The sequence below is a fragment of the Pseudophryne corroboree genome, chromosome 1 (assembly GCF_028390025.1).
Source record: "Pseudophryne corroboree isolate aPseCor3 chromosome 1, aPseCor3.hap2, whole genome shotgun sequence".
Taxonomy (NCBI): Eukaryota; Metazoa; Chordata; class Amphibia; order Anura; family Myobatrachidae; genus Pseudophryne; species Pseudophryne corroboree.
Genome location: NC_086444.1, coordinates 483,238,273 through 483,255,437, shown reverse-complemented (window position 1 = coordinate 483,255,437; position 17,165 = coordinate 483,238,273). Strand labels below are relative to the sequence as shown.

The window sequence follows — 17,165 nt, the reverse complement described above, 5'->3', positions numbered from 1 at the left end:
AGAAACCATATTAGTAGAAATATATAGGGTGGGATGTACTACCTTACAGTGTACATCCCGCCACACATCACATTGATACTAATCGCATATGCACTAACTTAAGCAATTAGTATCGCATAGGACAGCTCTTCCGATTAGACCTCTCCTTTGCAATGTGCTCCGGTCCTAGGAGTCCTTTTGTGCATGCGCAGAAGGACGTTGCAGCCGCGGGGCACGCTGGGAGGGATCCGATCGGATTCCTCACACAGCGCGATGTGGTAAAATGCCCATAGACTTCTAACTGGTGTTACCCTCCTCATCTATGTATAGTATAGTACATTTAGAAATACTGTAAACCCCCCCGAAATCGCACTTCTGCCTTAGTACATCCCACCCATAGTGTTTATAAAAGCAGAAGAAATAATGTAATGTATTAGTCACAATACCAAAAAAAGAAAAAAACATACATAGAATTATCTCATTTATGAGCAAATGGAATTTCTATAAATTTGCAATCATCTGAAATGTGGAGATTGTTAATTTAATCCATAATTGCCTACTTTTGAAAAAGCATTTCAGGGAGATGTGAAAGTAACAAGTATCAGTGCGGACGTGTGCTGCTACATCTGAGAGGCGTGTCATAAAAATGACTGACATCCAAATGTAAATGAGCCCCAAAGTTAGTAAGATCTACTTGTTGAAGAAAAGATACATACTTTTTAGGATTTGTTTGTGTATTGTGTTTTACAAAAGGTTCCATATACTGTAAGTGGCCACGAGAAACTTAAATGTATGTAGCCATAGGTACCATTGTGCATTATAACCAATGCAGGGAAATTGCACTGATTATCCCATTTGAATGTACGGTATATATCTCTGATTTCTTTTTTTCCCCATAAGAGTGTAAAGGGGGGTACTCACAGAGTGATAATCTAAGCAATCTGACTAGATTGCTTAGATTTTCAGCAAGATCTTTCCGTGTGTACCCCCCCACCCCCACGATAGTGATACGTGGCCCCACACGTCGCTATCGCTGCTGCTAGATTGGCCTGCAGGTCAATCTAGCAGGTCGCTCATTTCAAAAATTTCGAAATGAGCAACCCCCCCCCCCCTACCCCCCCGTACACCACCCCCCCCCCCCCCCCCCCCGCACACGCTCAGCACACATCTCTCCCCTGATCTGCCGGTCAGTACAGGCCTTAAAGGGCAGTACACATAGGGAGAGAAGTGTGCAATGTGTGCTGAGCGAGGGGGCGGATGGGGTAGGGGGCGCTCACTTCACCCAGCGGTTGAAATGAGCGATGTGCTAGATTGTGCCTGACAGGTCAATTGTGCTAGATTGTACTAGACCATAGGTTCTCAAACTCGGTCCTCAGGACCCCACACGGTCCATGTTTTGTAGGTCACCTGCAGATTTTTAAAATGTGACAGTTGGTGATACACAGTGCAGCTGCAGGGTGACATGGAAAACGTTAACCGTGTGGGGTCCTGAGGACCGAGTTTGAGAACCACTGTACTAGACAGTCCAATCTAGCATCAGCGATAGCAACGCGTGTGACCGTGCATTGCTATTGCTGTGGGGCATATACATGGAGAGATCTGTGCTTAACTTCTAAGCAATCTAGTCAGATTGCTTAGATTTTTAGCACGCATCTCTCTGTTTGTACCCCCCTTAACAGCTGCACAATGGGAGTAAATGGAGGTACTCACGGAGAGATCCATGCTTAAAATCTAAGCAGTCTGACTAGATTGCTTAGATTTTAAGATTTTAAGCACAGATCACTCGTGAGTACCCCCCCCCCCCCCACAGCGATAGCGATGCGCGGCCCCGCACATCGCTATCACCGGTGCTAGATTGGACTGCATGCAGGCCAGTCTAGCAGGTCGCTCACTTCACCCGCTGGGTGAAATGAGCGCCCCCCCCCCCCCCCGTCCTCCCCCGCATCGCTCACCACACATCGTGCTGTGCTGAGCGGCGGGAGAGATGTGTGCTGAGCGGTTCGCTCAGCACACATCTCTCCCGTGTATACCAGCCTTTAGGTGCAATCAGGGAGATTGCTGGACTTTTCAGGGAGTCAGGGAGATTGCTGCTATTTCAGGGAGCCTCCTGTAGAATGAGGGAGGGTAGGTAACTATTATTTAATCCATTAGATTTCGATGATGTATGTAAACTTCTGCAGCACACATATATGCCACATGGGATCATGTAGGTCTAATGGGGTAGCCAAAATGTGCTTTTCCTTACTGTGTATGCATGCTAATATGGAGTAGATCTCAGTCAGTATGCAGACTATGCTTATAGAACTAGACTGGGGGAGGGATGGGTGTTCTAGTGTAGCTCAAGTATAGTAAGGGCATACTGTATACTGTACATGCTCCTTACTGTATATCCTATGCAACCACTTTTAGGAGTCATGTCTGATGCAGCTGCAGCCTCCTGGTGCAAGATCAATGACAGGCGGTCAGGTGAGGCAGGGCCTCTCCTGTCATATGCTGGTATACTACACAGATTTGACTATAAAACTGCAATAAGTCTGTGTAAATCTGATACTAGCCAGTGCCTCCTCAGTCATTTACCTCACCGCACATCACTGGTGCTGTAGCAGCAGCAGCATAGACCTTGCATTTCATGTAACATAAATAAATAAACAAATAATAATAATAATAATTAATAAAAAAGAGCGACCCTAATCCACTCCCCCTCCCTTCCCCAAAATGTGCAACCAGCTATAGTGCAAAGCTTAAAATGTGGACCCCCCTCCCTAGGGAAATGAGCCCTAGGGTGTTAATCACCCTGGTTAATCAGCATGCCCATGTCACCTTTAAGAGGTTGGGCTTGCTAATGTTTGTAATACTACAAGCTCCAGCATACCCACAACTGACAGTGTCTACTGAAACCATAAGTATCACTGTGCCCTGGTATCCATTATATGCTGGGACCTGTAGTGCACCAAGGAGAATTATAGTACAAAAAAACAACAACCCACAGACAGCTAATTAAGAAAATTAATTATAAATAAAAACACACCCATAACTAAGTCCCGAGGAAGATCTCAGATGTGTTCTATAGTGTTTAAAAGTATTACCCCACCCCCCACATGACAGGCAGCCCACTGCACTCAGTACACTGCATTGTCCCCATTCATTCTGTTATACCATCTCTACAGTACGGGAACTCTGCCATCCAGTGATGCTGCCATGGCTGCACAGTATGTTATACCGCTTGTGTTGCCCATGTCGGGCCACTTCTACAAAATTTGACAGGGACACTTTTGGTTCCCATTCTGCCCCTCGTCTCAGACACAGCTGCAGCAAAAGACGAAAATAAGATTTTACTCACCGGTAAATCTATTTCTCGTAGTCCGTAGTGGATGCTGGGACTCCGTAAGGACCACGGGGAATAGCGGCTCCGCAGGAGACTGGGCACAACTAAAGAAAGCTTTAGGACTACCTGGTGTGCACTGGCTCCTCCCACTATGACCCTCCTCCAGACCTCAGTTAGGATACTGTGCCCGGAAGAGCTGACACAATAAGGAAGGATTTTGAATCCCGGGTAAGACTCATACCAGCCACACCAATCACACCGTATAACTCGTGATACTATACCCAGTTAACAGTATGAAATATAACTGAGCCTCTCAACAGATGGCTCAACAATAACCCTTTAGTTAGGCAATAACTATAAACAAGTATTGCAGACAATCCGCACTTGGGATGGGCGCCCAGCATCCACTACGGACTATGAGAAATAGATTTACCGGTGAGTAAAATCTTATTTTCTCTGACGTCCTAAGTGGATGCTGGGACTCCGTAAGGTCCATGGGAATTATACCAAAGCTCCCAAACGGGCGGGAGAGTGCGGATGACTCTGCAGCACCGAATGAGCAAACTCTAGGTCCTCCTCAGCCAGGGTATCAAACTTGTAGACTCTTGCAAAAATGTTTGAACCCGACCAAGTAACAGCTCGGCAAATTTGTAAAGCCGAGACCCCTCGGGCAGCCGCCCAAGAAGAGCCCCTTTCCTCGTGGAATGGGCTTGTACAGATTGACGGTGCGGCAGTCCAGCCGCAGAATGTGCAAGTTGAATCGTGCTACAGATCCAGCGAGCAATAGTCCGCTTAGAAGCAGGAGCACCCAGCTTGTTGGGTGCATACAGGATAAATAGCGAGTCAGTTTTCCTGACTCCAGCCATCCTGGAAACATATACTTTTCAGGGCCCTGACTACGTCCAGTAACTTGGAATCCTCCAAGTCCCAAGTAGCCGCAGGCACCACAATAGGTTGGTTCACATGAAAAACTGATACCACCTTAGGAAGGAATTGGGAACGAGTCCTCAATTCCGCCTTATCCATATAAAAAAATCAGATAAGGGCTTTTGCATGACAAAGCCGCCAATTCTGATACACGCCTGGCCGACGCTAAGGCCAACAGCATCACCACTTTCCACGTGAGGTATTGTAGCTCCACGGATTTAAGTGGCTCAACCCAATGCAACTTCAGGAAATCCAACACCACGTTGAGATCTCACGGTGCCACTGGAGGCACAAACGGGGGCTGACTATGCAGCACTCCCTTAACAAAAGTCTGAACTTCAGGCAGTGAAGCCAGTTCTATTTTGGAAGACAATCGATAGAGCCGAAATCTGGACCTTAATGGAACCCAATTTTAGGCCCATAGTCACCCTGACTGTAGGAAGTGCAGAAATCGACCTAGCTGAAATTCCTCCTTTGGGGCCTTCCTGGCCTCACAGCACGCAACATATTTCCGCCATATGCGGTGATAATGGTTTGCGTTCACTTCTTTCCTAGCTTTAATTAGCGTAGGGATAACTTCCTCCGGAATGCCCTTTTCCTTCAGGATCCGGCGTTCAACTGCCATGCCGTCAAACGCAGCCGCGGTACGTCTTGGAACAGACAGGCCCCCTGCTGCAGCAGGTCCTGTCTGAGCGGCAGAGGCCATGGGTCCTCTGAGATCATTTCTTGGAGTTCTGGGTACCAAGCTCTTCTTGGCCAATCCGGAACAATGAGTATAGTTCTTACTCCTCTCCTTCTTATTATTCTCATTACTCTGGGTAAGAGAGGCAGAGAAGGGAACACATACACCGACTGGTACACCCACGGTGTTACCAGAGCGTCCACAGCTATCGCCTGAGGGTCCCTTGACCTGGCGAAATATCTTTGTAGCTTTTCGTTGAGGCGGGATGCCATCATGTCCACCTGTGGCCTTTCCCAACGGTGTACAATCTTTTGGAAGACTTCTGGATGAAGTCCCCACTCTCCCGGGTGGAGGTCGTGTCTGCTGAGAAAGTCTGCTTCCCAGTTGTCCACTCCGGGAATGAACACTGCTGACAGTGCTAACACATGATTTTCCGCCGATCGGAGAATCCTTGTGGCTTCTGCCATCGCCATCCTGCTTCTTGTGCCGCCCTGTCGGTTTACATGAGCGACCGCCGTGATGTTGTCTGACTAGATCAGCACCGGCCAGTGTTGAAGCAGGGGTCTAGCCTGACTTAGGGCATTGTAAATGGCCCTTAGTTCCAGAATATTTATATGTAGGGAAGTCTCCTGACTTTTCCATAGTCGTTGGAAGTTTCTTCCCTGTGTGACTGTCCCCCAGCCTCGAAGGCTGGCATCCGTGGTCACCAGGACCCAGTCCTGTATGCCGAATCTGCGGCCCCCTAGAAGATGAGCACTCTGCAGCCACCACAACAGCGACACCCTGGCCCTTGGAGACAGGGTTATCGGCCGATGCATCTGAAGATGCGACCCGGACCACTTGTCCAACAGATCCCACTGGAAGATCCTTGCATGGGACCTGGCGAATGGAATTTCTTCGTAAGAAGCTACCATCTTTCCCAGGGCTCGCGTGCATTGATGCACCGACACCTGTATTTGTATTAGGAGGCCTCTGTCTAGAGACGACAACTCCTAGGACTTCTCCTCCGGGAGAAACCCTTTTTATCCTGTTCTGTGTCCAGAACCATACCCAGGAACAGTAGACGCGTCGTAGGAACCAGCTGCGACTTTGGAATATTCAGAATCCAGCCGTGCTGTTGTAACACTTCCCGAGATAGTGCTACTCCGACGAACAACTGCTCCCTGGACCTCGCCTTTATAAGGAGATCGTCCAAGCACGGGATAATTATTTCGGCCATTACCTTGGTAAATACCCTCGGTGCCGGGGACAGACCAACGGCAACGTCTGGAATTGGTAATGACCATCCTGTACCACAATTTTGAGGTACTCCTGGTGAAGAGGGTAAATAGGGACATGCAGGTAAGCATCCTTGATGTCCAGTGATACCATGAAATTCTCCAGGCTTGCAATAATCGCCCTGAGCGATTCCATTTTGAACTTGAACCTTCGTATATAAGTGTTCAAGGATTTCAATTTTAGAATGGGTCTCACCAAACCGTCTGGTTTCGGTACCACAACATTTTGGAATAGTAACCCCGGCCTTGTTGAAGGAGGGGTACCTTGATTTCACCTGCTGGAAGTACAGCTTGTGAATTGCCACCAGTACTACCTCCCTTTCTCCGAGGGCAGCAGGCAAGGCTGATGTGAGGTAACGGCGAGGGGGAGTCGCCTCGAACTCCAGCCTGTATCCCTGTGATACTACTTGCAGAACCTAGGGATCCACCTGTGGGCAAGCCCACTGGTCCCTGAAGTTCCCGAGACGCGCCCCCACCGCACCTGTCTCCACCTGTGGAGCCCCAGCGTCATGCGGTGGACTCAGAGGAAGCAGGGGAAGATTTTTGATCCTGGGAACTGGCTGTCTGGTGCAGCTTTTTCCTTCTTCCCTTGTCTCTGTGCAGAAAGGAAGCGCCTTTGACCCGCTTGCTTTTCTGAAGCCGAAAGGACTGTACCTGAAAATACGGTGCTTTCTTAGGCTGTGAGGAAACCTGAGGTAAAAAAATTTCTTCCCAGCTGTTGCTGTGGATACGAGGTCCCAGAGACCATCCCCAAACAATTCCTCACCCTTATAAGGCAGAATCTCCATGTGCCTTTTAAAGGCAGCATCACCTGTCCACTGCCGGGTCTCTACTACCCTCCTGGCAGTATGGACATTGCATTAATTCTGGATGCCAGCCGGCAAATATCCCTCTGTGCATCCTTCATATATAAGACGACGTCTTTAATATGCTCTATGTTAGCAAAATATTATCCCTGTCTAGGGTATTAATATTATCTGACAGGGTATCAGACCACGCTGCAGCAGCACTATTTATGCTGAGGCAAATGCAGGTCTCAGTATAGTACCTGAGTGTGTATATACAGACTTCAGGATAGTCTCCTGCTTTTTATCAGCAGGCTCCTTCAAAGTGGCCGTATCCCAAGACGGCAGTGCCACCTTTTTTGAGAAACGTGTGAGCGCCTTATCCACCCTAGGGGATATCTCCCAACGTGACCTATCCTCTGGCGGGAAAGGGTACGCCAGCAGTAACTTTTTAGAAATTACCATTTTCTTATCGGGGGAACCCACGCTCTTTACACACTTCATTCACTCATCTGATGGGGGAACAAAACACTGGCTGCTTTTTCTCCCCAAACATAAAACCCCTTTTATGTGGTACTTGTGTTCATGTCAGAATGTGTAACACCTTTTTCATTACCGAGATCATGCAACGGATGTTCCTAGTGGATTTTGTATATGTCTCAACCTCGTCGACACTGGAGTCAGACTCTGTGCCGACATCTGTGTCTGCCATCTGAGGTAACGGGCGTTTTTTGAGCCCCTGGTGGCCTTTGAGACGCCTGGGCAGGCGCGGGCTGAGAAGCCGGCTGTCCCACAGCTGTTACGTCATCCAGCCTTTTATGTAAGGAGTTGACATTGTCGGTTAATACCTTCCACCTATCCATCCACTCTGGTGTCGGCCCCACAGGGGGCGACATCCCATTTATCGGCCTCTGCTCCGCCTCCACGTAACCTTCCTCATCCAACATGTCGACACAGCCGTACCGACACACCGCACACACACAGGGAATGCTCTGACTGAGGACAGGACCCCACAAAGGCCTTTGGGGAGACAGAGAGAGAGTATGCCAGCACACACCAGAGCGCTATATAATGCAGGGATTAACACTATAACTGAGTGATTTTTCCCCCAATAGCTGCTTGCATACACATATTGCGCCTAAATTTAGTGCCCCCCCCTCTCTTTTGAACCCTTTTAGCCTGAAAACTACAGGGGAGAGCCTAGGGAGCTGTCTTCCAGCTGCACTGTGAAGAAAAAATGGCGCCAGTGTGCTGAGGGAGATAGCCCCGCCCCTTTTTCGGCTGACTTTTCTCCCGCTTTTTTCATGGATTCTGGCAGGGGTAATTTATCACACATATAGCCCTGGGACTATATATTGTGATGATTTGCCAGCCAAGGTATATTATATTGCCCTCAGGGCGCCCCCCCCCCCCCCCCCAGCGCCCTGCACCCATCAGTGACCGGAGTGTGAGGTGTGCATGAGGAGCAATGGCGCACAGCTGCAGTGCTGTGCGCTACCTTGTTGAAGACAGAAGTCTTCTGCCGCCGATTTTCCGAAACACTTCTTGCTTCTGGCTCTGTAAGGGGGGCGGCGGCGCCGCTCCGGGACCGAACATCTAGGTCGGGTCCTGTGGTCGATCCCTCTGGAGCTAATGGTGTCCAGTAGCCTAAGAAGCCCAAGCTACCACCAGTTAGGTAGGTTCGCTTCTTCTCCCCTTAGTCCCTCGCTGCAGTGAGTCTGTTGCCAGCAGATCTCACTGTAAAATAAAAAACCTCAAATATACTTTCTTTCTAGGAGCTCAGGAGAGCCCCTAGTGTGCATCCAGCTCAGCCGGGCACAAGATTCTAACTGAGGTCTGGAGGAGGGTCATAGTGGGAGGAGCCAGTGCACACCAGGTAGTCCTAAAGCTTTCTTTAGTTGTGCCCAGTCTCCTGCGGAGCTGCTATTCCCCATGGTCCTTACAGAGTCCCAGCATCCACTTAGGACGTCAGAGAACGGAAGGCTGCAATTGCATTTAATTAGGCCCTATGAGGAGAAATCCTGCCCCCCACAACAGACCACACCCCCATTGCTGCTTCCATGAATTTCCCAGTCTGGTTTTCCATCCCAATCCGCACCTGGTATCAAGCTGGAACTAGTTCAGCCATATACAGTAGTACATACAGTAGTAAATGTTTGATTACAGCATATCACATAGATATATTTATATGTATATGTATATATAATCCTAGGAACTCTACACTCCACAATCAATCACAATGTGTCAACTCACCGGGGGCCCTCAGCCGTGAACTCCCATTCACATAAATACATTCCAGCAAGCAGTGGCACTCTACAGCTTTTAAATGTGTATGACAAACAGACACAGTCAGTCCGTTGTGCAAAGTTTCAGTTTATTCAACCATCGTCAGGCATGGCGATGGTTGAATAAACTGAAACATTGCACCACAATATATATATATATATATATATATATAGAGAGAGAGTAATAAAAACACGGCGTCACTCCAGGTCTTGTAAAGTAGTAAAGATTACAAAAGTGTATTTAAAAAACCAATCACATTTCTAAAATACACTTTTGTAATCTTTACTACTATACAAGACCTGGAGTGACGCTGTGTTTTTTTTACTAAACACACCCTGCAGCGGAGGGCACCCAGGCAATTAACCCATTAAGGACCAGGAGTGCCGGGCACTACAGCACACTACACACGGCCCCGGGACCACGAGCCAACACTGTGGGTGTATTGTCTATAAAGGTATGTGAATTATACTGTTTTGTATCCTGACGAAAGTTTTTGAAATAAAACTGAAACGTTGATGACACATAGGCGTTAGTGCCGTTACATTATCAGCATCTTAAGTCCTCTGAGTGCCGCCTATATCTTCTGTGCTACATATTCCACTTTTAGTGGTAAGGAAGGCACCGAGGCGATTCCGAACTTGTCAGACGGAGTGCCAGCCAACGCAAAATTCTATATATATATATATATATATATATACGGTATATATCCGTTATACGCCTTGAGCCAGAAACGGAGTGTCGTGTGATGTCAAATACACTTTTGCTTCTTTGAAAAAGTCTCAGAGTGACGCTGATTGTTCCATATTTGTTAATCTGTATACTTTACTTACTATGCAGTCCTTTATGATTATTTTACTTGGAGCTCTTAGTAACCTTCTCCAATGTGTTTACCTGTGGCCACGTGTTTACCTGTGGTGTGTATATATATAAAGAGCACAACTGTGTTTGGAGAAAGACAAATGCAGCACATTTGAATGTTATTACCCTCTTTAAATGTGCTATGCTAGTGTTTAAAACGTAGGTGGAATTAACAGCAGTGGATATAAAGACTGGCAGTGAGAGAGATTATACCCTACATTAGTAATGGGGCACTTGTCCAATGTCTGCTGGTTATTTTTATTAAATAAATAGGTAGTTGTTAGTAAACAGTAAACAGTAAACAAAATAAATTCATAGAAATAATATAAATAAATCAATTTTCGTAGAATATGATAACTTTAAAAGTGAAGTAATAGAGCTTATTTTCCTTTTCTAGGTCCTTCTTCTGTGATCAGTAATGACGATGATTCAGCCAGTCCGCTTCACCATATTTCTAATGGCAGTAACACTCCCTCTTCCTCAGAAGGTGGTCCAGATGCAGTAATCATTGGCATGACAAAGATCCCGGTCATCGAAAACCCACAGTACTTTGGAATTACCAACAGTCACCTGAAGCCGGACACATGTAAGTCCATTTCCCAAAGCACTGTATTGCTCTAATATAATATATGTACAGTGTGTTAGCAAACTCATCATTTTCTAGATACTGTAACAGTGGTTAATCAGATCTACTACTATAATACTAAAGTAATAGAGTAATAATACTAAAGTATTATTATATTAAATCCTAACATTAATATACAATAGTCACGTGATAAAATAAAAATCTATGAAAATAATTTTCAGTGTACTCAGCAGTTCTGGAACCCTTGTCTCATCTCCCATGCAATTTAGTGTCCCAGGGTCTTAGTATTGCCAAATGACCATGCTAATGATTACAACCTAGCTATAACCTAGCCTAAACAGTGTACTTATCTTAGCTTTAACTCTAACTTTAATTCTAAAATAGCCTGACAACTAGTTTAGCCTTAACCCCTTTCCATAAACTAAATATAACCCTAGCTAACCTGTTACCTAGCCCTATCCCCTTACACTAACCTAGGCCCGACTTACCTTAACCCTAGTGAAGTTGTCAGCATACAGTATTATCAAAATTTGTTTGTTGACATTATAACAATATGAGAAGGTGACTTTTCCAAGCATCTAGGATCATTTGAGACCCACTTGAGGTAATTTACTAACCACACATTTTTCCAAGGAACTGGGCTTTTTTTGCCCATTCAGTGTTTAAATACGTAGGTATGTGACTACAATGCATTTTAGAAAAGTCTCCTTGTAGAACTACAATTAAAGGTGCATGATGGAAAGTGTAAAAAATAATTTCAAGGTCCAGCTTATGGTTTCTTTAGGACAACTCCCTTAATATATTTCAACTTTTACAGTTTCTTATGTGTCTTAAATCAGTGATTATATGTAAGAGATCATAGCAGCTGACTTTATTACATGTGTGACTGCTATAAATGTGATGAGTTTATTCCATGGTTATTTTCATGCTTATAAATAACATTACCTGCATCAAGTGCACTTATTGGTACCTAAAACTTAACACTGATGAGTAAATTGACCCCTAACAACCACACAACGCTATAGTAAAATAAAGTCCTTTTGCAGTGAAAAGAGTCCACACAACCACTCACAGATCTAAGAACAAGCCTTTTATTGTGTCTGCTATGCCCACCACTTGTGTCATAATTTATCTGAAACACCCACACCTTTATTTTATTCATAGAAGCAGTAGGAAAATGCATTCAGATAGTATTTCTCATCTGAATAAATTACATCTTCATTTTTGTGTATTCAATGAAAAGCAGTTTGTCACATTGCTAGAACCACCGGTTTCCAGCTGTTTTACAATGTTCAAATGTAGGATATCATGTTGTACCTCTTACAGCCTATGAGAGTTGTGTGAGATTAATATTTATCCTAAAATATGGTGACAGGGTTAATGAGTTTTCATAAAACCTTTTAGAGTGTCCCAATACAGGCCCCTAAAAGATTTATTTGTGCATAAAACACATACCAGACAGATTTATAGCACCAATGACTCTCAATATTGAAAATACAGATACAGAAACCAAGTGAGATGTTCCTATGATCTAATGAGAGGCAAATGGTCCTTTCTATCCTGCCTGGCTTCTACCATTGCTGGGTAAATTAAGATATATCAAATATCCTTTAGAAATAAGAAAAAAACAAGTTATATGTTTTACGAAGAATTTATAGTATGTAGTAAATATGAACTGAGATCAAACATCTATAAGCGTGTTTACATAAGTTTGTATAATATGAACATACTTTTATAAACTGCTGGTAGTATATGAATGTCAGTTTTTGAGGTATATATGCGTAGGGTCTATGCACTTTAATCAGACTTTATATCCTGCCTACAAGGTTTTGAAGAGGATGAGGTCAGAAGAGCATGTTGCTATTATATCATCTGTATGCCCACAGCACCAGGGTACGAGTGTGTTGATCTTATGGGTACCAGTGACCGTTCTGTCCACTCATGATTATGTATTAGTAAGGACTGGGCAACATGTGTCAGGGGAAGAGTTATTATAAGGGCAATGGAGCAAGCAGTCAGTTACAGACTACAGAATACGTAGAGGAAGCAGCAATACCCCCCAATAGCAGACTAATGATGCCAAGGCTCCTGAAGCAGAAAGAGTCTAAGCATCCCTATAGGAAAAAGTTCATACTTTACATCTAACTTGTTTCTGTTTGTTGTGCCATAAATTGCATACACATGAACAGCATTGATCGTCAACCAAAATGCACCAGGTTTGTCTATGATGTCTCATCTACTGATCACTATCTGATAATTAGTAGGCAATAGATGCCTTGTAGGCCACAAGTAACATTTTCTCCATAATTATGTTTTTGTCTGAGGTGTTCACCAATATAATTCTACTTACACATGGAATATAAATAAGTTACGTTTTTCTATATCAGCACTAATTATAAGCATTCCACTTTCTCATGTCTCTTTGATTAATCATGCCTTCAGAATAACAAAATGATTTGCCTCTAGCAGAGCAGACTAGTAAACATTTGGCAACGATTATAAAACCCCTTGCAATTATTTGTACATGATTGGTGGACGTTAAATGCTGATACAATGAAAGATTAAAAAGAAGACGAAAGAGTTTATTTAATAACATGGAGCATTGTTTACAATGTGCAATAAACCAAAGCGGCCAAACAGATTCCAAGTGAAATGTTGCTAGAAAATGGTAGCCAATGACTGATTGGATGCTGTGGGTTATAGCACGAGTGTGCACATAGTACAGTATTATGTCATTAGTGAAGCCCAATCTATTATATGTAAACAATAAACAATGTACTGTACAGCACAGTACATGGTATTGTGCATGATTGCACAGAGTAAAACTATTACATAGGAAATCAGTTGATTATACAAAACTAGTAATAATTAAACCAAAACTAAAGTAAATGTTTCAGTCTCTCTTTTGCTGGCTTTGCATGTAACCGGGTTGGTTAAAGCATGAAAAATGCCCAAATTATGATCAATTAATGATTAAACGTACATTTGCAATTAATCATGTATACTCCCACCCTGTAGATTCCCTGCTTTACTCATACATCTTCTCAATTACAATCATGCACTGCAACGCAGTGTGACACTGGACATAACTGTCTAAACAAATAGCACCAGTTAAAACCTGCAGCATAGTAAATATAAGAAAAATACTTTAATTTGTGATTGTTGTTATTAGAGATGAGCGGGTTTGGTTCCTCGGAATCCGAACCCCCCCGAACTTCACCCATTTTACATGGGTCCGAGGCAGACTCGGATCCTCCCGCCTTGCTCGGTTAACCCGAGCGCGCCCGAATGTCATCATCCCGCTGTCGGATTCTCGCGAGATTCGTATTCTATATAAGGAGCCGTGCATCACTGCCATTTTTCACTCGTGCATTGGAGATGATAGTGAGAGGAAGTGGCTGGCATTCTCTTAGTTTCTGTGTTCAGTATGCTGCAAATATCTGTGCTCAGTGTGTTGCAAATATCTCTGCTCAGTGTGCTGCAAATATCTGTGCTCAGTGTTCTGCAAATATCTACGTTCTCTGCCTGAAAAATGGTCTAGATCTATGCTCAGTGTGCTGCAAATATCTGTGCTCAGTGTGCTTTATTGTGGGGACTGGGGACCACCAGTATTATATAGTAGGAGGACAGTGCAGAGTTTTGCTGACCAGTGACCACCAGTATTATACGTTCTCTGCCTGAAAAACGCTCCATATCTGTGCTACATTGTAGTATATAATAGGAGGACAGTGCATAATTTTGCTGACCAGTGACCACCAGTATATAATATATAGCAGTAGGGTACAGTAGGCCAATGCTCTACCTACCTCTGTGTCATCAAGTATACTATCCATCCATACTTGTGGTGTATTTAAGTTGTGCGCAGTATATATATAGTAGTAGGACAGTGCATAATTTTGCTGACCACCAGTATATAATATATAGCAGTACGGTACAGTAGGCCACTGCTCTACCTACTTCTGTGTCGTCAAGTATACTATCCATCCATACCTGCGGTGCATTTAAGTTGTGCGCAGTATATATATAGTAGTAGGACAGTGCATAATTTTGCTGACCACCAGTATATAATATATAGCAGTACGGTACAGTAGGCCACTGCTCTACCTACCTCTGTGTCGTCAAGATAACTATCCATCCATACCTGTGGTGCATTTAAGTTGTGCGCAGTATATATATAGTAGTAGGACAGTGCATAATTTTGCTGACCACCAGTATATAATATATAGCAGTACGGTACAGTAGGCCACTGCTCTACCTACCTCTGTGTCGTCAAGTATACTATCCATCCATACCTGTGGTGCATTTAAGTTGTGCGCAGTATATATATAGTAGTAGGACAGTGCATAATTTTGCTGACCACCAGTATATAATATATAGCAGTACGGTACAGTAGGCCACTGCTCTACCTACCTCTGTGTCGTCAAGTATACTATCCATCCATACGTGTGGTGCATTTAAATTGTGCGCAGTATATATAGTAGTAGGCCATTGCTATTGATATATTACTGCCATATAATTCCACACATTAAAAAATGGAGAACAAATATGTGGAGGGTAAAATAGGGAAAGATCAAGATCCACTTCCACCTCGTGCTGAAGCTGCTGCCACTAGTCATGGCCGAGACGATGAAATGCCATCAACGTCGTCTGCCAAGGCCGATGCCCAATGTCATAGTAGAGAGCATGTAAAATCCAAAAAACTAAAGTTCAGTAAAATGACCCAAAAATCTAAATTAAAAGCATCTGAGGAGAAGCGTAAACTTGCCAATATGCCATTTACGACACGGAGTGGCAAGGAACGCCTGAGGGCCTGGCCTATGTTCATGGCTAGTGGTTCAGCTTCACATGAGGATGGAAGCACTCATCCTCCCGCTAGAAAAATAAAAAGACTTAAGCTGGCAAAAGCACAGCAAAGAACTGTGCGTTCTTCTAAATCACAAATCCCCAAGGAGAGTCCAATTGTGTCGGTTGCAATGCCTGACCTTCCCAACACTGGACGGGAAGAGGTGGCGCCTTCCACCATTTGCACGCCCCCTGCAAGTGCTGGAAGGAGCACCCGCAGTCCAGTTCCTGATAGTCAAATTGAAGATGTCACTGTTGAAGTACACCAGGATGAGGATATGGGTGTTGCTGGCGCTGAGGAGGAAATTGACAAGGAGGATTCTGATGGTGAGGTGGCTTGTTTAAGTCAGGCACCCGGGGAGACACCTGTTGTCCGTGGGACGAATATGGCCATTGACATGCCTGGTCAAAATACAAAAAAAAATCACCTCTTCGGTATGGAATTATTTAAACAGAAATGTGGACAACTGGTGTCAAGCCGTGTGTTGCCTTTGTCAAGCTGTAATAAGTAGGGGTAAGGACGTTAACCACCTAGGAACATCTTCCCTTATACGTCACCTGGAGCGCATTCAGCAGAAGTCATTGACAAGTTCAAAAACTTTGGGTGACAGCAGAAGCAGTCCACTGCCAACTAAATCCCTTCCTCTTGTAACCAAGCTCCTGCAAACCACACCACCAACTCCCTCCTTAGACAGGAAAGCCAATAGTCCTGCAGGCCATGTCACTGTCAAGTCTGACAAGTCCTCTCCTGCCTGGGATTCCTCCCATGCATCCTTGAGTGTAACGCCTACTGCTGCTGGCGCTGCTGTTGTTGCTGCTGGGAGTCGATCGTCATCCCAGAGCGGAAGTCAGAAGACCACTTGTACTACTTCCAGTAAGCAATTGACTGTCCAACAGTCCTTTGCGAGGAAGATGAAATATCACAGCAGTCATCCTGCTGCAAAGTGGATAACTCAGGCCTTGGCAGCCTGGGTGGTGTTAAACGTGTTTCCGCTATCCACCGTTAATTCACAGAAAACTAGAGATTTGCTTGAGGTACTGTGTCCCCGGTACCAAATACCATCTAGGTTCCATTTCTCTAGGCAGGCGATACCAAGAATGTACACAGACTTCAGAAAAAGAGTCACCAGTGTCCTAAAAAATGCAGTTGTACCCAATGTCCACTTAACCACGGACATGTGGACAAGTGGAGCAGGGCAGACTAAGGACTATATCACTGTGACAGCCCACTGGGTAGATGTATTGCCTCCCGCAGCAAGAACAGCAGCGGCGGCACCAGTAGCAGCATCTCGCAAACGCCAACTCGTTCCTAGGCAGGCTACGCTTTGTATCACCGCTTTCCATAAGAGGCACACAGCTGACAACCTCTTACGGAAACTGAGGAACATCATCGCAGAATTGCTTACCCCAATTGGACTCTCCTGGGTATTTGTGACATCGGACAACGCCACCATTATTGTGCGGTCATTACATGTGGGCAAATTCCAGCACGTCTCATGTTTTGCACATACATTGAATTTGGTGGTGCAGAATTATTTAAAAAATTACAGGGGCGTGCAAGAGATGCTGTCGGTGGCCCGAAGAATTGCGGGCCACTTTTGGCATTCAGCCACCGCAT

The 17,165-nt window shown here is 44.8% G+C and overlaps 1 protein-coding gene across 3 annotated transcripts in view; it reads left to right on the top strand.

The window, feature by feature from the left end:
• Positions 1-17,165, top strand: part of NTRK2 (neurotrophic receptor tyrosine kinase 2) — a 424,378-nt gene that overhangs the window by 289,343 nt on the left and 117,870 nt on the right. For all 3 annotated transcript variants that reach the window (XM_063913787.1, XM_063913785.1, XM_063913786.1), the window contains one exon: positions 10,517-10,705. In XM_063913787.1, the coding sequence (XP_063769857.1) occupies positions 10,517-10,705 (189 nt within the window). The remainder of the gene's footprint in view (positions 1-10,516; positions 10,706-17,165) is intronic.